This window comes from Herpailurus yagouaroundi, unplaced genomic scaffold, assembly GCF_014898765.1.
Source record: "Herpailurus yagouaroundi ecotype Mexico unplaced genomic scaffold, PumYag 141, whole genome shotgun sequence".
Lineage (NCBI taxonomy): Eukaryota > Metazoa > Chordata > Mammalia > Carnivora > Felidae > Herpailurus > Herpailurus yagouaroundi.
Window position 1 is genome coordinate 50,109,768 of NW_024412396.1, and position 23,600 is coordinate 50,133,367.

The 23,600-nt window shown below is 51.9% G+C and overlaps 1 protein-coding gene across 2 annotated transcripts; it reads right to left on the reverse strand.

Moving 5' to 3' along the window:
• Positions 1-1,032: 1,032 nt before the first annotated feature.
• Positions 1,033-23,600, reverse strand: TGFB3 (transforming growth factor beta 3). Of its 2 annotated transcripts, XM_040477772.1 has the most exons (8): positions 22,743-23,600; positions 22,247-22,394; positions 14,234-14,397; positions 13,799-13,928; positions 8,203-8,310; positions 5,397-5,568; positions 3,147-3,300; positions 2,110-2,268 (listed from the first exon to the last, which is right to left on the reverse strand). In XM_040477772.1, the coding sequence occupies exons 2-8, from the start codon at positions 22,350-22,352 to the stop codon at positions 2,110-2,112; spliced, it is 993 nt and encodes a 330-aa protein (XP_040333706.1). In that variant the 5' UTR covers positions 22,353-22,394; positions 22,743-23,600. The 2 variants fall into 2 exon arrangements, with proteins under 2 accessions (XP_040333704.1, XP_040333706.1); XM_040477770.1 differs by lacking the exon at positions 22,743-23,600 and having other exon boundaries at positions 1,033-2,268; positions 22,247-22,598.

The following is a 23,600-nucleotide window of genomic DNA, read 5'->3' on the forward strand; positions in this document are numbered from 1 at the left end:
AGTGAGTAGACTCTGAAGCTTGGGATAGCAATGGCCCATGGCCACAGGGCTGGCCCCTCTCTAGGCCCACTAGCTTCCCTGGGTAGGATGGACCACAATCCCAGGAGCCGTGAATTTGGGGCAGGGACACAGCCCCCAAAGTACAACGGGATCAAGACCGCAGGGGACAAAGCCTTAGAGAAGCTCTTAGGATTGGTTGAGCATGGACAAAGCGAGAAAGAAAGACTTAGTGACCAAAGTCAGGAGTTCAATCCGGGAGAACTCCAGAAGGAGCAAGATACATCAACATACACACACACATACCACACAGACCCTTCGGCCTGCAAATCTTAGCTTCAGATCGACTTTTTCACCAATGGCACGGTGATTTCAATAGAGGAACATGTTTTTGGGGAGCCGCTAGGTGGTTCCTCACTCATTGCAGATGGTTGCTTCAGGTGGACCTCAACGCCACAGTGGAATTCTGCATTGCTCTGGGATCTGGGACCTCGAAACAGAACTGTGGGATTGTTCTTTCCCCGCCCTCTCCCACCCCTAAATCATTGACAAGAGGCCCTCTGTCTGTAAAGGGTTTCCTGGCGAGCTTAACCTGATAACAGAATTAGCCTCGTCTTCTTAGGCCATTTGCCAGTTTCTCTCATTCTCCACTGATGTGGCGGGTGAGATCAGATGTTCAAAAATGATGATGTTCTTCATGGATAGTGAATGTACAAACCAACACACTTCCACGTACAAGGGCTCACCCCGAGTGATTTTGGCCCACAGTTACACTTTCTGCCCATCTGAGCCACTGCCACTGCCTCTGTGTGTGTCTGAGAGCAAACTACTTCACGAGAAGGAAAGGAAGGAACACCAATAACAGTTGAGTCTTCTCCCTCCGATGGCAGAGGCAGTGCAGTTTACCGGTGTCCAGGGGACTCCCACTAAGCAGTGTGCTCGAGATTCCCTGCCCCGGGCTCCCGTTCCCTCTAGTTAGTGGATATGAACAGGGAATTAAGAAAAGAGTGATTAAGGATATTCATCCAGTCAGACTTCCACCTTAGAAAAGGCTTTTTACTGTTCTAGAAACAATCTTCCAGAAGATGGAAATGATCCAAGATTCCCCAAAAATATTTATTTATACAAAGATTTTGAGAGTAATATTTGTATTTGTCTTTATACCTCAGTCTATGTGTCTGGGGCCAAGTCGCGTGGCGCATTTGCTGCTTCCCCGCATGCCTCACCCGTTCTAGCACCTGCTTCCAGGAACACCAGATGAACACAGGGTCTTGGGGGATAGAGGGGAACCCATAATGCCCCAAGACTGCACAGACCATAATCCAGATACGTGCACCCTGACCTGGACGGCGTCTAGCCAGATGTCCAAGGGGAAATACGGTCGAGGAAGAAGGCGAGAGGAGGGGCCCAGAGGGCGGGCAGGAGAGCGTTCATCCCACCCTCCGCTTCTGAGTTCGGCGTGTCCATACGGCCCAATCCAGTTGATGGCCCGGGAACGACATTACCTGGATTTTCTCCCTGTAATGACCCTCGGTGCTGACTGATGTTGAGAGGACCATTTGCAAAAAGCAGATTCATCCTTAATCCCAGGGAGTATGAGCTACAAATCTGGGACACTGTCTAGGTAACCTGCCTGAAGGAAGATGCTTGCCTTGTCTAAAGTGATCCAGGTTCCCTAGAGCAGGTGTGGGGCAGCGATGAGCCAATCTGACCTCAGAAGCGTCTTCCAGCCTGGCCCTGTCCCGGCCGTTCTCTGCCCTTCCTCCTCCCTAGGGTTTCCCAGATCCATTGCCACACCATGTGTCAGGTGCCGACTCGCCATCCCTCTTCCTCCGTCCCCACCACGTCTGTCTAGGTCACAGAAAATCTGTGTATTCTGAAGAGTTGGGCCTTCCCCTAACCAAACCCACACTTTCTTTACCACAGTGATTCTCAGAGCCAGCAAGAAGGAGAAATGTCCCAAAAGGGAACATCCGTCTCAGCCATTTGCCTGGAGCTGAAGGTTGCGGGCTCCAGGCCTCTAGGTGAGGAGTGTTGCTTTTGTGTGTCCCGAGGAGCAGGCAGTCAGGCAGTGGCGGTTCTCTTTCCTCTCTCTCTGTCGCAGGCGGGCTCTCAGCTACACTTACAGGACTTGACCACCATGTTAGAGAGCTGTTCCACCTTGGGGGTCCTCCCGACATAGTACAGGATGGTCAGGGGCTCCAAGTCCTGGGGCACACAGCAAGGTGAGGCAGAGGCTTCGGGATTCAGGGTGTTGTACAGTCCCAGCACCTGGGGAGGACACATCATTTAGAGGTTGGCAAGCCAGGCCCCGGGCCGAGAGCCCTCCGCAAGTTCTGGGGGCCGCTCCAGAGACGGGGCGAGTGGTAGACTGGCCAGCCAGGCTATTTCGGTTTGGGGGAACATCTGTACCGGTTTGAGCATTATCAGGTTAAGCTTGTAACAATTATCGGGCGACTTTAACGGGATAATGAGATTTTCTCTGCTGTTAAGAAACGCTCCTGTATCGGTGTTCCTAGCTGCGACTGGCCACTTTGGTGAGAAGTGATCTCACTAAACGCTGCTTTGGGCCATGCAGTAAGCGCCAGAGCGTGGGGCCCCAGACCGGATGCAGTAATCATGAGCTATCGGGAAACACGTTCCACAAATTACTGCCCTAGCTTTGATTCCCCTTGAGGGAAAGAAAAGCCAGCAGCTAGTTTCTCCCTTTCTCCTCCCATTGTTGCATATTAGCTTCTTCTGTGTGCTTTGCATTATCTTTCAAAGTAACTTTTCTGCATCCAAGAGGCTGGAGTTATCAGAGTGTTTGAACGGATGGTAGAAGCCTCTTTTCCCCAACACTCCCCGCTAGCTGTGTGCAGACATCTTTGACATACAGGGTGGGGTGTGACCGTGAATTTCCAGAATGGTACAAGAGCTTTAGAACAAATTTTAAAGTCTGGTGGAAACCATGGAAGAAATTTTAAAGGGCACAATGTGACGAAGTAGAGTCGGGCCAGGGTGCCAAGATCAGAACCTTCACAAAGGGATTTTACTCGCCCTGGATCATCATTCGCTCATTCCACATTCAGTCCTTCACGCATTCAGTTGAACCAGTGGCCGGGCGGCTCCGCCCCAGCGCCCCGCCTGGCATGAGCCCCGCCCCGTACCGTGCTGTGGGTTGTGTCCGCACTGCGGAGGTAGGGGCAGGGGCCTGAGCAGAAGTTGGCATAGTAGCCCTTAGGTTCGTGGACCCATTTCCAGCCCAGATCTTGTCGGAAGTCAATGTAGAGAGGGCGCACACAGCAGTTCTCCTCCAAATTGCTACAACGAAAAACATTTAGAGACAATCAACCTAAAGGAAACCACCCATGTAAAAGAACTTCACCAACGGCCCTCATATTTGTGCCTGGAGTCCTCCCAGGTCATCCTAAGAGGTGGTCCTAATCGATGGAATCCCAGGTTCAAGTGCATTGAGCAGTATATACCATAAAGGCATTTTCTTGGTCCCAAGGACACAACAGGCAGATACAGATGATGCATGAGGAAGAGAAAAAAGGCAAAAGTGGACCTGCCCCCTTTTTCATGATGGATCAAAGCAGAGCCTTAAATTGCTTCACATAGAACCAAGCACTGAATGCTCTCAGCCAGCTCAGTTTTCTTGAGGTTGGTTTCATTGTTCCCTTCCTAATGTGCACCCGACCAGACGTGAACTCTAAGCTCATGCCGCTCACGTACAACCTGAGACTGCTCAGACTAAACCCAGGGGCCATCAAATAAAAATGAAGGGTATCCTTCCATTAGACTCATGATTCACCCCAAGTGCGATTATCAGGCCATCTCAATTCTGTTCCCTGCAGAAATCCATTTGGCAGTAACTCTTGCCAAGTGGGCATCTAGCCTGTTCTTCAATGTCTGCTGAGACTTAAAACTTACCACTTCCAAAATCTGGCTTCTTGTGGGTTCCGAGGGTGAACCATGGCAGACACTCTTGGTTATCTACTCAGCAGCCATCCCTACCTCCCTTCTCCCTTGCCACCTCCCATCACGAGAGTCGAGAGCACCATTTTCCTGGCCTCTCTTGCAGGTTGGGGTGGTCATGTGACCCCGCAATGACCAATCAGACATAAGGAGAAGTATGCAGAGGGTAAGGGCAAATGCTGGCAAAAACATTTTGATTCTTTATAAAAGTCACGGATGATGGGAGAGGAGAGCTTCTGGCTCTGCCTCTTCCCCCTTCTTTCTTGTCTTGAGCCTAGACAAGATACCTGGAGCTTTAGCACTCACTGCAACCATAAACAAGAAGATGAAAAGCAAACCAACATAGTAATCGTGGTGGCCTGCAGAGAGAGAAAGCCCGTATTCCTGATGGCATAATTAGGCAGCCAGCCCAGCCCTGAGCCTGCTGCTGTGGGCCTATTGTGAACAAGAAATCCTTTGGGGTTTAGGCCACTGTTACTTGCAGCCAAGAGTATCCATTCCTAACTGATTAAGAGCCACACAGAACAAATCTACACGCCAGCCTTCAGACAGTCGGCGCAACGTCACTGCTTCTGTTACACCTTCAAGCTCAACAGCCTGAGTTCACTCAGTTGTTCCTCGTAAGACGTGGTCGTAGATCTGAAAAATTTCCTAATTCATTCTCCCCCAGCTCCATTCAGGCATCCCCCTCTCCAGCCAAACTGACCCATGCGTGCTCCTTCCTTCCTCCGCCCATATCCCTACAGGTCCAAGCCTCACTCACCCACGGAGGCTCAAATTCCACACCCTTCCGAAGCCTTTCCTGCATCCACAACTTCTTGCTCCAAGTTCTTCAGGCACTCGATCTTTCAGACCTTCTCACGGATGTGGGCATTTTCTACCTTTCAGTAATTGCTGTGTGTGCTTTATCGTCCCCTCCCTTACGAATGAAGAGCTAAACTAGATCAGAGAAGAGGCTCTTTCTTTTCCTCTCTTCCCAGTGGCTACGTAGTCCTTCTGAGTGAGTTCATTAATTTCTCCAGCTCAAATTCCCCCGGAAAGGGGAGGCTGCCCTACTCCCCTCACCCAGGAGCATCCTTAAGCAGCTCATAGGGAACGGAGCACTTCTTGCGTGGGAAGTTCTCCACTTATCTCCCCCATGCACAAACACCCCCTATAAGTCCTTTAAAACACGAAAACTGTGGGGAGGCTTCGGCCAGGTATCTCCGATCCAAGCTGTCTGAACAACACTCTCCTCATTTCCTTCACCTGGGCCCTCACAGAGCTGGGCTGTGGAGAAACAGTAGGGCTCCCAGAAAAACAAGAACACCTCTGTAAGAGGGTTTGTGAATCGCATCCAGGACCCCCGGGTTAGCACCGCTTAAGCCTAGGGACTGAGCCACAGCAGGTGCACCGTAAACATCTCAGGAGTTCCGGGTCGTGAGAGGGCCCCAGCTCACCGGAAGCAGTAGTTGGTGTCCAGGGCCCGCTTCTTCCTCTGCCCGCCCTGGCCTGGGTTGTCCAACCGGTGCGGGGGAATCATCATGAGGATGAGGTGAGGGTTGTGGTGGTCCTTCTGCTTCTTGAGGCGCCCGAGATCCCCACGGCCATGATCATCCTCACTGTCCACACCTGCAGAAGGGAAACAGGATGACAGTCTCCTGTCTAAGGAAGGCAGAGTGGAGGCTGTGTTCTCACCCCATCCCATCTCCACCCCGGAGGAGGGGCAGTGCAATCTCTGCGGAAGGTGTTGGGAGAAGCACGGCTTCATGCTAACATCCAGCTGCAGGAAGGGGAGGACCGGGTGGAGGGGCTGGTCGCACAGGAACTCTCAAGACACCCGTGGTCGGATCCCCTGATGACTCCTGTGTGTAAATCTTTCAGAATGCAGACAGCCCTTCCAAGAGGCTTCCTGGTATCTCAGGGACCCATGAAGCTTCCATAGAGAATCCCAGACACATTGCTTTGTGCTGTCGGTGTAGATTCTGAGACTTAGAATCTTGGGGTGTGAGTTTTCCTCTTATCATCTGAATCGGTCAAGACAACACAGAAGTCCTACCCATAAGGTAAGGTGTCTCCATTGAAGGTAGCTTTAACGGGAGCCAGAGGAATGAGACTGAATCATCGTTAAACTTGCACGTGCACTAGTCGTTTCACAGAGTTCTCACTATCACGCTCAGGTGAGATAATGAAGTATATGACACACAGATTAGCAAATAAACTCTCAGGCTGGGGGGACCTGCTATTTCATCTAAAAAGGAGAAGACTGAGGACTGAATTAGTTTCAACTAAAAGGAGATCCATTTTGTGACAGGCAGCTGCCAGCTGTTCATCTCCACCAAGGACAGGAACACGAGGAGCTTAATTTACACAGTGACGGAAGGGACCCTGGACCCCACAAAGGGGCACCAGGACCATAAGAAGAATGGGAGGCCTGGATCTAAAATTCCCTTTTCTCCACATTGAGAAACCACCTCACACCGGTCAGAGTGGCTAAAATTAATGGCTCAGGAAACAACAGATGCTGGCGAGGATGTGGAGAAGCGGGAACCCTCTTGCACTGTTGGTGGGAATGCAAACTGGTTGCAGCCGCTCTGGAAAACAGTGTGGAGGTTCCTCAAAAAATTAAAAATGGAACTACCCTAAGACCCAGCAATAGCACTACTAGGAATTTATCCCAAGGACACAGGAGTGCTGATCCATAGGGACACATGGACCCCAGTGTTTATAGCAGCACTTTCCACAACAGCCAAAGTTATGGAAGGACCCAAATGTCCATCACGTGATGAATGGATAAAGAAGATGTGGTATATCTGTACAATGGAATACTACTTGGCAACGAGAAAGAATGAAATCCTGCCATTTGCAACAACGTGGACGGAACTGGAGGGTATTGTGCTAAGTGAAGTAAGTCAGTCAGAGAAAGACAGAGATCGAATCTTTTCACTCATATGTGGAACTTCAGAAACTTAACAGAAGACCATAGGGGAAGGGAAGGGGAGAAAGTAGTTTCAAACAGGGAGGGAGGAAAACCACAAGAGACTCTTAAATACAGAGAACAAATTGAAGATGGATAGGGGGATGGGGGAGAGGGGAAAATGGGTGATGGGCTTTGAGGAGGGTGCTTGTTGGGATGGGCACTGGGTTGTTGTATGTAAGCGATGAATCATGGGAATCTACTCCCGAAGCCAAGAGCACTTTATGCACTGTACGTTAGCTAACTTAACAATAAATTATAAAAAAAAATTTTTTTTAGTAAAAAATAAAATTCCCTTTTCTGCGGCACATGGGCGGCTCAGTTGGTTAAAAGTCCAACTCTTGTTTCAGAAGCTCAGGTCATGATCTCCTGGTCATGAGATCCAACCCTGCATCAGACTCCATGCAGAGCACGGAGCCTGCTTGGGATTCTCTCTGTCCCCTCTCTCTCTGTCCGCTCCCCCTCTATCTCAAAATAAACTGTAAAAAATAAAAAATAATAAAAGTAGGCTCTGAAATAGAGCCCATGAAGGGTAAAAGCCCAGGGCTGGGAGCCAAGAGAGGCCTGCACCTTTTCCCAGACAAGACTCTGATCTCAGGCTCTGGCTTGGTTGGTTTGACCTTGAGGAACCACCTGGCTTCAGGCAAGCCTCAATTATCCAAAATGGGACTATGAAAGGAAAAGAGAACTTCGCTGACATCCAGAGATTGTCCACAGATTGCACGCCTTAGAAACATCTTGGAAGACCACAGAAGACTCTTAACTATTTCTCTATCTCAATACAAACACCCTGAGCCCCAAAGCGATCATTCACACCCAGATGACTCCTGGGTGGGAATCAGGGTGCCTCTGTAACATCTGGAAAGTTCAGTAGTCAGATCACCACAGTTCATTTCTTTTAGGGAAGGGAAAGACAACAGCGATTTGTTGAGTGTTTGCGGTCCTGAGTTTTACATTTGTTATCTCGTTTAATTTGTGTGATAACCCTATGAAAGAAACATTCTCAGCTCCATTTTACTGGCTGAACTCAGAGAGGTGGACCCGTTGGCGTCCATGACTATACCCCTCTTCCCAATGTAATACTGTCTTCCAGATGTTAACATCTTCTATCTATAAACTGAAAGTCACGCCCGTTGTCTTTGGGGCAAAGCAGAATTACTCAAGTACAAAGCAGTTGGCCATCTCTGTGAGGGAGCTTGGTTGCTTCTCTTGGGGCCTGGTAGGCGTCTCCTGTCCTATCCCATCTCATCAACTGCCCCCACCCCCACTATACACATCCATTTTGTTACCTTTGAATTTGATTTCCATCACCTCATGAATGTTTTCCAAGATGTCTCCATTGGGCTGAAAGGTGTGACACGGACAGTGAATGCTGATTTCCAGACCTAGGTTGGACTCTGCAAAATAAGACACGGAGTCAGTGAGAAAATTCTTTATGTGATGCGGAAGTGTGCCCATCACCGCGCCTGTGGGCCAGGGCTCTGCTCCCATAGGCGGTCACGGGAGCTGAGTAATCCGGAGGGTCACCGAGGACAGAAAGTGCTGCGAAAGCTACAGTGGACCTCCACACATGCGTTGCCACACTGCGCGTGTTTCTGTTATGTCATGAACAACCAAATAAAGGCATAAAGGGAAATTAATGGGAAGGAGGATTTTCAGGGTCATCTATTTTCAAAGGACGGTAGTGGGAAAAACTGTCACCCACCTCCTTGGGGAGGAAAAGAATGAGGACATAAGAGGAAGAAAAACAGCCATCACACCCCCTAGGCGTTTGTTGGAAGAGGGGATATTCGAGCCGACCTACTGAGGAAAGATAAAGTAAGAGGCAGGGGGACTAGGAGAGGCCAGGGAAAGAGGCTCGCTGAAGAACGTTAGAGCAGAGAGGCAGTGATTCAAAAGGCCACAAAGTCCACCAGATGGGAGGAAGATGGGACAGTCTGGGCCACAGATTAAGTCAGGAAGCAACGCTAGAGGCAAGGTCACCTGCACACAAGCAGCGGTATCAGTCTAGGTAGAAGACGCCAGCCTTTCTACCAGGGCCATGATTGTGGGTGTAAATGGACTGGCAGATTCCAGAGGAGATAAGATGAAAATCACAGCTACCCTTGGCCATATTTTCTTGAAGGGATAAGGACATAATTGGGTCAAAGTTGCTCGGAAGTTTCTTCTCTGGGAATCCTTGTTCACTTAACAGCGAAGCTGGAGATGTGGATGGCTGGCTGAGGGAAAACGAACAGCTCAGGAAGACAATTGTGAAATCAGAGCACAGGCCACAGAAGATGGCCAATGGCCAAGGCCAACGGCCCAGACGATATGAGCTCAGAGAGAACCAGCAGGAGGAAATCTGGAGGTGCCAGGGTTTGTGGACTGAAACTCGGTGTAAGACTACCAGCTGTAGCCCTTACTCCTATTAGTTGTGGGATCGAGGTGTTTATTAGTTGTGGGATCGAGGTGTTTTGGTTACTAAAATTGGGGAATCAAGGAAATTAGTAAAAGGGGTTGGGTAAAGTGGGGGGGGGGGGGGAAGAATAAAAAGAGTTCAAAACATTTGAACTGGATCCAGGAATTCTGTGCAGGGAAACCAGGAAGGATCGGTGTCATATCAGTTCTGCAGGGTAAGACTCAACTAGGGAAGTTCTGTTAACCCGGAGGCAGCAGCAAGCTGTGGTGTAGGAAAGGTCATGAGGAATGGACCCTTCTGCATTCAGGGTCAGCATCTCAGCAAGCTGATTGATTTACTGCATCCCGAGCTGTAGGGGGGCAGCAGTTCTGTGTGAGCATCCAGCCTTGGGACCAACCTGTGGTCTTCCCGATATCTGGTGTCACCAGGGAAAACCCCAGAGCCTAAACCAGCTCAGCACCCTTCTCATGCACAGAATGGCCCAAGTTCAGAGGTTCTGGTCACTGTTAGGCAGGCTTGGATCCCTTTTTCCACAAATTCCAGAACCCAGTCTCATCTGTCCTGCTCCAAGCCAGGGCAGCCTCTAGGACATACTGACTCTTGCTGAGCTTGAAGACTTCTATACCAGAAGGTTAGCTCTGGTGGGGAGGGATGGGACTAATATAACAAGGAAGCTGAGGCCCAGCCAGAGAACAGGGAGTGAACAGAGACGGAGCCGTAGCTGTGTTTTCTTCCTGGTTTAAGGCCATTGAGGGAAGGAGCCAGGGAGGTTGAAATGGGCTACAGAGTGTATTTCCTAGTACTCAGAAGGGGCCAAGGCCAAGAGAGACCTGGAGTGGACGAGTTCTGTGATTCTGTGAATTAGAAAGTCAAGGTGCAGACAGATGTGCTGGGGATAGTTAGGTCTTAGTGTCAGAGATGGTGGCCTGGCTTGGCCAACAGGCTCTGTCTGTGTAGAAAACTCACCGTGATGATAACAATTACCAACATTTGTTGGGCATTCTATGTCAAACGCTGCTTTAAGACTTTACATGCATTAATTCATTCAATGTTTAAAATAATCCTACAGGGGTGCCTGGGTGGCTCAGTGGGTTGAGCGTCCGACTTCGGCTCAGGTCACGATCTCGCAGTCCGGGAGTTCGAGCCCCGCGTCAGGCTCTGGGCTGATAGCTCAGAGCCTGGAGCCTGCTTCCGATTCTGTGTCTCCCTCTCTCTCTGCCCCTCCCCGTCTTAAAAATAAATAAATGCTAAAAAAAAAAAAAATTAAAAAAAAAAGAACTTCAAAATAATCCTACAAAGTAGAGACTACTACTACCCCCCATTACATAGATGAGGACCCTGAGGCTTAGGGAAATTAAGTGGCTTGCCCAAGATGCCCAGGCAGTAAGCAGTAGAGCCAAGATGCCATCACCTGGTGCTGGAACCATCCTAATTGTTTGAGACAAGGAGGGATAAAAAGCGGGGCAATAGAGACTACCAAAGGAAGATGCCTGTGCTCTTCCAGCATCCGCGCCCCCCCCCCCGCCCCCACCCTAAGCTATGAGGCTGGCTGTGCTCCCCGACAGGGCCACTGGGGGATGCCTGACTCTGCACCTGGAGAAACTGCAGACCTTGTAGAGCAATAAATAGCCCAAGGGTCTGAGGACCCAGGCCCCTAACTCTGGATGGGGCTCCAGCCGGCGCCGGGACCTAGAAGGCAGCCTGGGAACCTAGCGCACGGTAGGCTCTCGGATGTTTGCTGAATGAATACAAGACCCTATACGTGACTCGGCTTCCTCATCAGTCCACACCACCAAGTTGTTCCATTTGGAGTCCATCTGCTGCCTCGTTTGGGGCCACGAACTCTGAAAAGACTCCTGAGCTCTGCATAAGTAAAGGTCTGTGTGTGATTCCCCCGTACGAGGGGCGGGAAGCATCTGCCTAAGTGGGAACTGAAGGTTCCAATGAAGGACTAACCTCAGAATTGGCAGCAGTGGGGATGGTGGGTGGGGGACCCACAGGTTTTATTACGAAATTATCTTTTTGATGTCTCAAGGAGGATGGAAATCATTCTCCGCGCAAACTTCTCATTGAGCTCTGCAGCTGGGAAAATAAGAACTCCTTCAAGTGCCCAGGGCTTCAAAGAAATCCAGGTGGAGCTGATCAAAATCAGACAAGGAAGCTAAGAGATTAATTTCCCCGGCCTCTCCTTTCTGCAGCCATGTCAGGCTCTAGGTGGAGTGCCATCTGAGTCAGAATTCCCAACTGTGCTGCCCACGGCAGATCCCTGTCCCGTGGGTGCTCCTAGGCTTCTGGCTTTGTGCTCAGTAGGGGAGATAGGATGGAGCTCCCGGGCACCCCTGGGGGTGAGGCAGGACCTCCAGCCCGCGATCAGCCAGCTCAGCCATCAGGTGATGCCCCTTCGATGAGGACCTATAAATTCAGACGCCTACAGAGCCCAGGCAGGTGACATAAGTGAGCGGAGCTAGCCAGCGTATCATGCTTAATGGGCACTGCCGGCCTCACTCTGGGGGGTAACGGTGGGGACCGGGAGGGCCTACAGGGGTGTGAAGAATGTGTGTCCCACCTCAAGAGGTGGCCACTACTCCTCTCCCATGGATCGTTACCAGGAAATCTTCCCACTTTTCTAGAAAATCCAGAAGTCCAGATTTTATGTGAAATCTCCTGACTTTAAAACAAAACAAAACAAAACTGCGGGCCATTATTTAATTTACAACATTACGTAGGCCGAGCCTTAGTGCGTTAACCCCTGGTTTCCCAAAACATCAAGGACAGGGAAGGACCCACCAGCTCCAGGGACTCTGGACATCAGGATGTGGATGGACTGTGCCTCTGTGGCAGTGATGATGGAAGAAGACTCTTGGCAAGAGGGGGAGAAGGAACAGACGAGCCCGCCGTAGGCACCTGCTCCCCACTGACCATCATCCAGACAGTACCACCAGGTAAAGAAGGGGAGAAACAGCACAGCGTGATGTTACAAGGCACCACGACTGCCAGTCAGGACACTCTGGTTCTGATCCAGGCTGGATAACCCTGGGCAAGTCACTTAACCTCTCTGGGCCCCAGTGTCCTCGTCTGACCTAATAAAAGCTTACTCTTGTGGAACAGGTTGAAAGCCATGAGGTTCTCTCAAATACATGGTATCCTTAACACAGCCCCGTGAGGCATGCAGGGAAGGGACCAGTACCTGATTTTCCAGGTGAGGGAACACAGCAAGTGGGTGAGAAATTTGGGATGGGTGAAGTTTGATACGGCGATGGGACAGCTCTCCTTGGATGACTACCACGCTTTTCGAGCTTAGTTGGCCCCAGCAGAACCTGCCCCTGTATCTGTTCTTCTCCCCGCCTTCCCCGTGTCAGTAAGTGTTAGCCACCCCGGGGGGTTCCGTCCACAATCAGAGAAGGCGTTCTCCTGTCTTCACACCCCATGCCTCACCAGCCCGCCCAAAATATACGACAAATCTGTATCCTCTCCACGCCCACGGCCACCACCCTAGCCAAAGCCCCTTTTGCCCTCATCCGGGCTGCTGCAGGGGCCCCTACATGGTCGTTTTGTTTATTATTTTTGAGAGAGAGCAAGTGCGGAGGGGAGGGGCAGAGAGAGGGAGACAGAGGATCCGAAGCAGGCTCTGCGCTGAGAGCAGCGAGCCCGATGCGGGGCTCAAACTCACGAACCGTGAGATCGCGACCTGAGCCGAAGTCAGCCGCTTAACTGACGGAGCCACCCAGGCACCCCCCAAACTGGTTTTCCTACTCCTTCCTTTGACTTCATGGCAACCAGAGGGACCTTTTAAAGATGGAAAAGATATAAAATCACCTCAGTCCACATCCCAGCCCTGCTTGGAATACTCCAGGGCTTCTCACCACACGTGGAATGAGTCCTAAAACCTGACCATGGCCTCACAGGTCCCAAATTAAATGGCTCCGGCGACCTCTGGCCCCCCAGCTCATTCCGTTCCAGCCACATCGGCCCGTGTGCTACCAGAACAAAGCAAGCCTGCTCCTGCTCGGGGGCCTGAGCCCCACTACCTCCTTCGCCTAGCACATCCCTGTTGAAACCTTTTCATCACTCAGGCCTCGGTGCACACACTCCTTGTCACAGAGACCCTCCCTGAGCATCTCATGTCAGACTGCGCCCTGTCATCACCACAGTGCCCTCTATGTTTCATGCTACTCATCACTGAGATTCCTATTCATCGATATGTTGCCTTGTGTAGTGTGTGTCTCTCCCACCAGGAAAGAAGCCCGATGGGATAGGGACCTCACCGGCCTTGTTCGCGGCTGCATCCGCAGTAAGCCACACTTAATTTTCTTCGTAAGTATCGGTTGCGTGAACAGATGAAGAACACAGCGAATCGATGGCAGAGCTAGCGTTTGAACCCAGATCTGCGACTCTTCTGGTTTTGTCCTCTTCCTTCTGTTTCGGAAATGACCCAAGGGACCTGAGGGATCCTTCCCAAATGCTCAGGCTAAGAGTCAACCTACCTCTTCGCAAGAGCCATTCCCGCACGGTGTCAGTGACGTCGAAAGACAGCCATTCGGCGGTGCCCCGTGTGGGCAGATTTTTGCCACCGATATAGCGCTGTTTGGCGATGTGCTCATCGGGCCGGAGTATCTGGAGGGCGGAGAAAGGAGTAAGCGGCCCAGGCCGGGACAAGGACGGCAGCACATGTCACAATGCAGAGGGGCACGTGAGGGGAGCAACAGGAAACTGAAAATTCCTGAACGCTCCTTCAAACGCTTAGCTAATGCTTAATCCTCTCAGCGACAGACGCACGTACAGAAAGCAAGACTCCAAGAAGGTAGGATTCACACCCAGGCCTTCTGAACGGTGCACAGAGCAGAGGCCTGCAGGGGCAGGGGCGCCGGCTTTCCCCATCTGTCCCTGTCCGTGTGGCTTCTGTTCTGGGAGGGGCTCACCTGGAAGAGCTCGATCCTCTGCTCACTGCGCTTAGAGCTGGGGTTGGGCACCCGCAAGACCCGGAATTCCGCTCGGAACAGGTTGGTTCCATTTTTCTCCACTGAGGACACGTTGAAGCGGAAGACCTTGGAGGTGATCCCTTTGGGGCAGACGGCCAGCTCATCTAGGAGATCAAGCAAGCAGGAGAGGTGCCGTAAGTGTGTGAGTGAGACCCCGCAGGAGCAGTGTGCGGCCCACGGACACCCGCCAGGCGGCCCGGGTCCCACCCATGACCTCCCTAGAGGTGTGAGGCCCCAGGCCTGAAGGCGGAGATGGGAGGAAGATCTTGGTGAAGGCCCCAGTCAGGAGCAAGGAGCCCCGGGAGTCCCGGGACCGGCACTAATGACTGGCCAGTCAAAGGCAATCGCCACTCCTCCCACGGCCTCGACATCCCAACTGTGGCAGGCTCTCCAGCCTGCTTTGCTACTCTTTTAGAAAACACACGTCCTCAAAAGATCTCAGCAACCCCCCTGGCGGTTTAACCATCTCACAGCTACCTGCCCCATGCATGTGTTCGTTCCTTTGGGCGTTCATTCTTGTATTACTCGTGCACTGAGCACATACTATGTGCCAAGCGCAGCGCTGACACTGGGAAGCAAAACTGAACAGATGTGCCCCTGCCTTCAAGGAGAGTCATGTCGGGGGGTGCGGAGGGAGGATCTTAATACAAGGGCCCACATAACGGGATGAGCGGAAAAGGGTTGAGGGCCTTTGGAGAAGCCCAGGAGTTGGGAGGGACCAGAGTAGGGAGACAGCAGGGAGCACCTGATGGAAGAGGTACCATGTGATCTGGGTCCTGCAGGAGGAAAGGGTCTGAGGATGGAGAGGAAGGGATTTTCCATGGAAGGACTGCTGGAAACGAAGCAGGGACAGGAGGAGATGCGAGTAAGAGGAAGCAGCCAGGGGAGGGCCCGCGAGACAAGGTCAGCACAGCAGGCTGGGGAGGCTGAAGTATCAGCCCGAGAGGCTGGATTTTATCGCGTTAGCAGTAGGGAGCCATGGAAGGTGTTAGAAGAGCAGTGCAGTGACTTAATTAACACTGTGTTTTAGACCCAATGAGGCAGCATCGGTATGGCAAAGAGCCCACATCTCAAGTCTGACAGACCCACAGATGTTTCTTCAGAGCTGGGCCATCCCCACTGACTCCTTTCTAAGGATTTCTGACTTTGACAGCACGTGCTCTGCCAGCCTCTGTCACCGTGCTGGCCTCTCCGTCCCTGTCCGGAGGACACGAGGCAACAGATGCTCTTTCCCCACACCTCGGAGCCAGATGAAGAGAAGAGAAAGATCCTGTCTCTTCTCCTGCACGCTTTACAACCTCAAGGTCGGAGCAGCATTAACACCCAGAGAAAAACTTTCTACCCAAACGGTAATAATAGCCAGAACTTGAAATTCAAGCTCATAGACCCAGATTCCACACATAATGGACATGGCTGGAATGAGCTCATAATCACCCCGAGGGGTGGTGTAGGAAGTCACGGACAAGGCGGGAAGGATCAGAGGCTTGGAAACAAGCAAATGCGCTACTGATCTTGAGGAAAGGATGAGCGAGTGTTTCTGGAAATTGCCATCTGGTGGGCCTGACACTGGTTCTTAGAAAATTAATGGAACAGATGTTAGGAAAACAAATGTGTGAATGCCGGCTAATGAAGCCCTGCTTAATAACTGGCTTCGAAAGAACAAATATTGCCAACTATTCCCTAAATTATTGCAGATAGAACCAGAAAGAGGCACCAGCGTGAGCAGTTTAATTTTTAAGTTTGCCCGTTTGAAACCCTCTGGACCTGGGTAGGTTCCTCAGACTGGCCACCCTCGCAAGTACTCGCACGCTTGGTTCCTGAAGGAGCTGTCATCAATGTGGCTTCAGTTATAATAGCACCTCCAGCAGCTGCTGAAAGGGGGCATAAAGCGTATGTCCACACGACGTGCACACTGCTGTGGAAAAGAAGATGGAACAGAAGACGGCGCATGCCAGTGAGGAGAGTCAGAGGGGGGTCAAGACAGCAGGAAGCCAGGACACGCGGGCAGCGATGAGCTAAGAGGGTCTTTAGCACACCCTTGTAACCATCCCTCCTTTGCTTCTTCCAGCCCATCAATCAGATATCTGTTCCCTACGACGGACTCCTCTTGGTGGGAACTTCAAGGAGATTTCGAGAAGGAGGTGGAAGGGTCATTTTTTATCACTGGGATCTACAGGTTTCTAGCAGAGGTAGAACGGACGCTGGGGCGGGGAGGGGCGGGGGGGTGGGGTTCGTTGGTTGACACAAGGAAATTGACCCTATCAGTAAAGCTCAGACAGAATCGTTGGTGATTACAAAAGAACTGCCTAGGAGAGAAAAGAAAACGTAAATATAATCTTGGCAATTAAACCCACTGAAGAATGATGCTGTTTTAAGTAATCTGTGGAATGAGACTGTAAATCAACTGTGATAACACCACCTTACATTGCACAGAGCTCTTATTAACTCATCTGACCCTCGAACAATCCTCGAGGAGGACGAGAAGTCAAATTGACCATGTTACAAATGAGAGCGGCGCCTGGGTGGCTCAGTCGGTTGAGCGCCTGACTTCGGTTCGGGTCATGATCTCATGTTCATGAGTTCGAGCCCCACGTCGGGCTCACTGCTGTCGGAGCAGAGCCCGCTTTGGATCCTCCTGTCTCCCTCTCTCTCTCTCTCTCTCTTTCAAATAAAATTTTTATTTTTTTTATAATTTTTTTTCAACGTTTATTTATTTTGGGGACAGAGAGAGACAGAGCATGAACGGGGGAGGGGCAGAGAGAGAGGGAGACACAGAATCGGAAACAGGCCCCAGGCTCTGAGCCATCAGCCCAGAGCCCGACGCGGGGCTCGAACTCACGGACCGCGAGATCGTGACCTGGCTGAAGTCGGACGCCCAACCGACTGCGCCACCCAGGCGCCCCAAAATTTTTAAAATTGCAAATGAGAAAATTGAGTGTCAGGAAATTTAGCGGGTAGCACAGGTGGTATTTGAACCCAGGTCTTTGCACCATACCTCTTTTATTGAAGTGGGGAATCTGGAAGTTGGGGGGCCCAGAGAGATCTAGTGGAGGCACAGTTTCACCAACAAAATGAAGGCTTCCCTGAAGTGGGCCCAGAGTGCCAACTTAGGCCTAAGCAACAGCCAAGCCCCGCTCAGTTCTGTGGGTAAGCCGTGCTTCTGCAGGATGCTGGTATTATTGGGAGCTGGACTAGAGGATCCACCTTTCAAATTACATTATGACCAGCTTTTCCCACTGCGCGAGAAATACATATATTGGTGGAGGCCCTTCCCCCCCCCCTTTTTTCCTACGAGGAGAGAAAAATAAGCAAAGAATATTCATGTAGAGTTTTCACACAAAAACGTGGAAACAGCTGACCGTGTTTCGACCATGCCTTTTAAAATGTTTTCAGACACCAGGGCTCCTAGATGTGCCTGTGCTTATATACATCATTTCTGCATGTAAAACCCTGCAGGTTCCAATGACAGCATGCATATTTCAGTGTGGCCAAGCTTCTCTGGCTACACGTTAGGATCACCTGGAGAACCTTGAAAATACATGATGCCTGGCCCCACTCGCCAGAGATGCTGACATGCTGACTACCTTGGAGTGGGTGGGTCCAGAGTTGTTTTCCATTTCTTTTCTTTTCTTTTCTTTTCTTTTCTTTTCTTTTCTTTTCTTTTCTTTTCTTCTCTTTTCTTTTTTCTTTTCTTTTCTCTTTCTTTCTTCTTTCTTTCTTTCTTTCTTTCTTTCTTTCTTTCTTTCTTTAAGATCTCCAGATGATTCTGATGTGTAGCCAGAGTTGAGGGCCACAGTTTATAGTGCTCTGCAAAGGGTACCATGGCTTCCAGATGTTCTAGAAGTATGAGAAACCACACTCCAATGATTTCACCATTAAACGGGTTAACCTTTAAAACGTATTAGACATGCAGTTGGACCAATGCATCATTTGAAAAATTTTTGAATCAGAAGCCCATCAACATGTTAAGCCCATGTTACAAGTTGGGATATTTCACAAAAAGATCCAGATTTTCTGCTCTTCTGGGTTAACGGCAAGGTCGAGGCAAGCTGGACCCACATTCCTAAATGCAGAAATCAACAGGGACTGAGCAGCGGGTACCCTCTTTTAACAGGGCGTGGGCGCTTCCAGCTCCCCCCGCCCCATCAGCCTCTTGCACACCCTATTCTCTCCTCGACCCCGAGGCCAAGTGTCCTGTGTGCTCCGTTATGGTGTTGGCTTTTCTTCCAGATCCTTCGTATTAGCTGGGCACTTGTGTTTTCAGCTCCTTAAGGAGAGGTTTTGCCCTGCAGTTCACGGAGTCTTAAGCCTCAGTGAGCTTAAGGATCAATGGGGTGCTTTTCGGAAATACAGATTCCCCAGGACCCCACGCCCAGATTCTGATTCTGTAAGGGTGGGCTTGGGCCTGGGAATCCACAGTTTTTACATTTACCTAGCCCTTCTAGGAGAAACACTGACCCAGCGTGCAGAGGGCACTGGCCCTTAACACAAATGAGTTCTTGTGATACAAAATATCTTTTAATTTTCAGAATGAAAAAATCCAAATCCAGAAGTAGCATCCAGGAAAGAAAGGCTAAAATATCAAGTTTTCTCTTTGCTCAGGAACTCCGGGTTTGCCGGCTGTCTTAGAGCCACTGCTGGATGAAAACAAGGGTCTCCCGCCAGACACAGATAATTACGAGCCAGAAGTTAAAACAACACCTATGCTGGTGATATCTTGATAACAAGGATGACAAAGGAATGGAAAAGCCTGTGTCTTTCCCCACCACGTGGGGCAGAGACAGCCTCCACAGAGCCAACTCCTGATGAATTATAAGAGGATTTCCAGAGTCTTGCCTTCACTGCTGAGGCTGTTGAATCATCCCAGATGTATGCATAAAATTGCTTCAGCTGCGAGAGAGCTTAGAGATGATCTCTGACTTTACAGATGAGAAAACTGAGGCTCAGAGAGGTGGCCTGACTAATGCCATCTGGTGTGGTTGCTTAACCAGCTTGAGGCTCTTCGTTAGATAAAGAACGCCCTTCCGCTGAATCTGGGAGAACGTCTGTGACGATATCAATCTCCTGGCCATAACGACAGGCGGAGCTAAGAAACAACACACCCAGTGGTCCCCGTGCGGTCTGCCACCAGGGTTACAAAGAGCTCCTACCCGCTCCTGCTTGGTCCGATAGGTGATTTGCTCATGTTGTAAATCAAAGTGCTATTGGGACCTTGAGGTTAAAGGTGGGGCTTAAAACGTTTATTTTACACACTTGGGTTAGTGCCTAACAGCATGCATTCTGCAGGCAGAACAACGTCTAGGTTAGAGCCCCTGCTCTTTGAGGCACATTACTTAACTGATGCACGTTTCTGTGTCCTCATCTGTAAGGCAGAGAATCGGGGTTCCTCTCTGACAGGGCAGAGCCAGAAGATGGGCCCTCTCCTCTGTGCTCACCGTGGTGCCCTTTCTCCTGCACACCGGAAACGATTCCTTGCCATACTTTGCTCTCCAGGCTCCCCTATGTCCTTAGGCCAGCTCCTGCTGTCACTTCCCTCTAAGTGCCCCTCCACTGGGTACAGGAGCAGGCTGGGAATGATGAAACGTGGAAGCGAATGCGATCTCATCACTCCCCCCCAGAAGCTCTGGCACCCAGACCCTGCTAGGGTCCCGCCACGGACCCAGGGCCACTCTAGGACACAGCCCTCGTGAGCTCAGGACGGGCTTCCCTCACCCCAAGCCTCTGAGGATGGCCTTCTGCTGCTTCTCAGCATCTGCGCCGCTGCCTCCTTTATAATTAGTGTGCCTTCTGCGTCTGCCTCTCTGGGGCTGGCTCGGCACCTGACCAGCTGCAGGGCGGGCCCAAGCCGCGTCTGCTCAGCCTCTGTGTCACCTCCAACAGCTGCAGAGAGTCTGGGCCTGCTTCCTGTTTGCACCTGCAAGCCTCCACGGCATCGCCCGTGTCCCACTGTGCCCTGGCCCCTCCACAATATCCCAAATAGTATCTTGCTCCCTGTGCCGGGCTTGCTCCCAGCCTGACCAGGCTCTGTGGCCCGAGGGTCGCCCCTACCTGCTAGGGTTCTGCTGCTGCAGGCCGAGCTGCCCGGCGTCCGTGGGCCCTTGCCCTCGCTCTCCCCAAGACTGCTCGCTACCTGTGTCCTGAGTCTCTGTACAAAATCCACATCCACTGGCACCCATATGCCCTCGCATGCATCTGGCCCATTCATTCTCGGCTCCGGATTCCAGGCTGGATGTGCCCTTGTGACTCAGAATCCCTCCTCCCTGGGACTCCACCTCCTGACCCGGATGGTAAGGTCCGAGCCCTTCTCTCTCACCCTGGGCTCCCTTCAGACCTCTCCTGCAGGCCTCAGTTTTCCACCCTCGTGGCCACTATCTCCGGACTTGGTGGTTGCCCAGGGGGTTGGGGGTTCAGCCATCCAGGAGCTGGCGCCTCTGGGAACCGTGGGCCCCTGGCAGAGGCTGAGCCAGACCCACGGGAGGACCCTGGGCAGGATGCACTAGCCCTGCCTCTTACTCCGGCTTCCGCCCCGCACGGTAGCCACATCCTAAGGCAAGGCGCTCCAGGCGGCCACAGGAAACGGGAGTGGGAACCCCTCGCCAGTAACCACAGGCTCCTGGACCTGGCATGGGCCGGCTCCCAGTAGGGCCTTTTGCACCTTCAGCTGGAGCTGCTCCACCCACCAGCCACCTACTCCTCTTCCTCCTCTGCAGCCAGGTTCCTTTCAACTTCCCAAGTTCCCCCACTGACCCCCCTCACCCTGCCTGCTCCCTCCCACTCCCACTCCCACTCCCACTCCCCACTGCCAGGTGGGCCTGGAAGAGGTAGTCCGGGTGGTGAGGACACCTGCTGGTAGGAAAAGCAAACAGAGCTGCTCCCAGGGTCCCTGGCCCAGCGCGGCTCACATTCCTCCTTCTCGGGCTGTCAGTTTCTCAACATCTGCCAAATCTCTCTCTCTTGTATTGAGGTTTTTTAAAGGTCCGTTCAGTAAACACACATGACTTCCACACGTGTACAAACACACACACGCAGACGTCTCACCCAGAAGCCTCCCAGCCTCTCAGCACAGACGGGAGCCTCCTGGGAGGACACACTCCCGGACATATGTCCCCTCTGCACCCACGGCCACACCTCCCACCCACTCTTCCCGTGACACGCAGACACAAAAGGGCGGCCAGCAATCATGTACACGTCCAGAGCCACAACCCTGCTCTCCCCGTGTCCACAGGCCTGGAAGACGCCCATTTTGAGCACATGAATCTGTCTACTGTACACAGCCAGACTACACATCACCCTGAAGCACTTGTACGTGTGAACGTAGGTGCGTGCCTTTCAACCATGCTCACAGCTCACGTGGGTCATGTGTGTGGCATAGACCGAAGGGCCTAGACAGCAAGAAGCTGGATCTTGCCTGGGCTTCAAAAAGCTTGACAGACATTAATCTAGGGCAAGTGTACCCTTCTTCCCAAGGACTGGAAAAACTAAACCAAAGACGCGTCACAATGAGTGGCCAAAACAAGGGAGAAGACCGAGGTCTCCAGACTCAGGGAGCTATAACGGCTTTCAAGAGACCCGGCCCTGTCCCTCTATGGCATCCGTATGCTCGCAGTCGCCTATCCCATCACATGGGCCAGAGCACAGATGTGAACAGGACGGCACGGTGTAATTCCAAAGTAAAATCAGTCGAGGATGTGATGTGAGTTCAGCAAGCCACTCAACTCCAGGGCGCCTGGCCTCCCAGAAGCCCCCGGCTCTTCCCACAATGGCCCGGTCTCCCTCCCCAGCCACCCACCCGGCCCCAACTGTGCATCACGCCTCCTGAGCCTTGGTGTGGGTGATCCCGGGGCACCCTGCTGTGAGGCCCCCCGCTAGGCCCCCCCCTCCCCCCCCCCGAGGAACTCCCCACTCCTGCTCAGACCCTCTAGAGCAGACACCCCAGCGAGAATGTGGACTTACTGTGCTCCGCCAGCCCCTGGATCATGTCGAATTTATGGATTTCTTTGGCATAGTACTCCGACTCGGTGTTTTCCTGAGTGCAGCTGTCCTCCCTCTCCCCCTGCATCTCCTCCAGCAGCTCCCGGGTGCTGTTGTAAAGGGCCAGGACCTGGTAGGGGACGTGGGTCATCACCGATGGCTCGGGGGGACTGGTGAGCCTGAGCTTGCTCAAGATCTGTCCCCTAATGGCTTCCACCCTCTTCTTCTTGATGTGGCCAAAGTCCAAGGTGGTGCAAGTGGACAGAGAGAGGCTGACCGTGGCAAAGTTCAGCAGGGCCAGGACCACCAGAGCCCTGTGCAAGTGCATCTTCATGCGCAAGCTGGGGAGAGAGGCCAGGGGGGCTGCGAGGCCTGGCGCGGAGGAGACCCCAGCAGTCGTGCAGAAGGAGGGAGGAAAACCAGGCGGCCTCCCTAGATCCCGAAGACTGAGGCTTGGCAAGAAGGTGCATGAACTCACTGCACTGCGAGAGCTTCAGGACTTCCAGGAAGCGCTGGCAACCCTGAGCGCGAAGAAGCCGACTGTGTGCCTTGTAGCTCTGGGTTTCTTCTCCATGTGTCTAAACAGGTTCTGCTGGGCTCTGACTCCCAGCAGGCCAGGTGGAGGGCAAGCAGAGGGCTGGGAGGGGTGGCGAGGCAGCTGGGAGTGGGAAGGGAGCTGGAGTTTTTCCTTAGGTAAAAATAAATAGAGCGGATATCTGATATTGCCAAGTGCCGCTTGGCGATGGGGAGAAAGTGGGTATTTTAAAGAAGGAGTAGAAGGACCGTGGCTGGGTCCCAAAATCAAAATCCTTGCCTTGCCCTGAAGGAGGGTAAGAAAAGAGAATGGAAAAGAAAAGGAAAAAAAAAAAAATTGTTTAAAAAAAAAAAAAAAGTCAGATCACCAGTGAGTAGGTGGGGAGAGGCAGGGCTGGGCAGTGCTGGCCCAGCTCAAGGTGGGGGCAGCCCGACACACTTGTCTCTCGGGCACACCATTCATGCTTTCTCTTTTGTTTACACTTCCTCGGGGGCTTTCTAAATGACTTTGTTCACGCTGCCTCTCCTCTTCATTGGCTGGGAAGTGGGGGTATGTGCAATTGGAAGGCAGGGAGAACAGGCCCCAGGAACAATAATCCACTTGGACGCCCAGGGTCACCAGCACCTCGGCTTGTCTTCTCCCTCGGCCATTGCTTCTGTTCCCTGCTTCTCTTTAAAAAATAAAAAGGCAAAGAAAGAGAAAATAGAAGCCAGTTCACTGCACGCCTGCTCCGGAAAGCTGTTATTCCTTCTTTCTCAGGCTTCTTCCCCTATCTCTCCCCTCGCTTGCTCATTCCCTTGG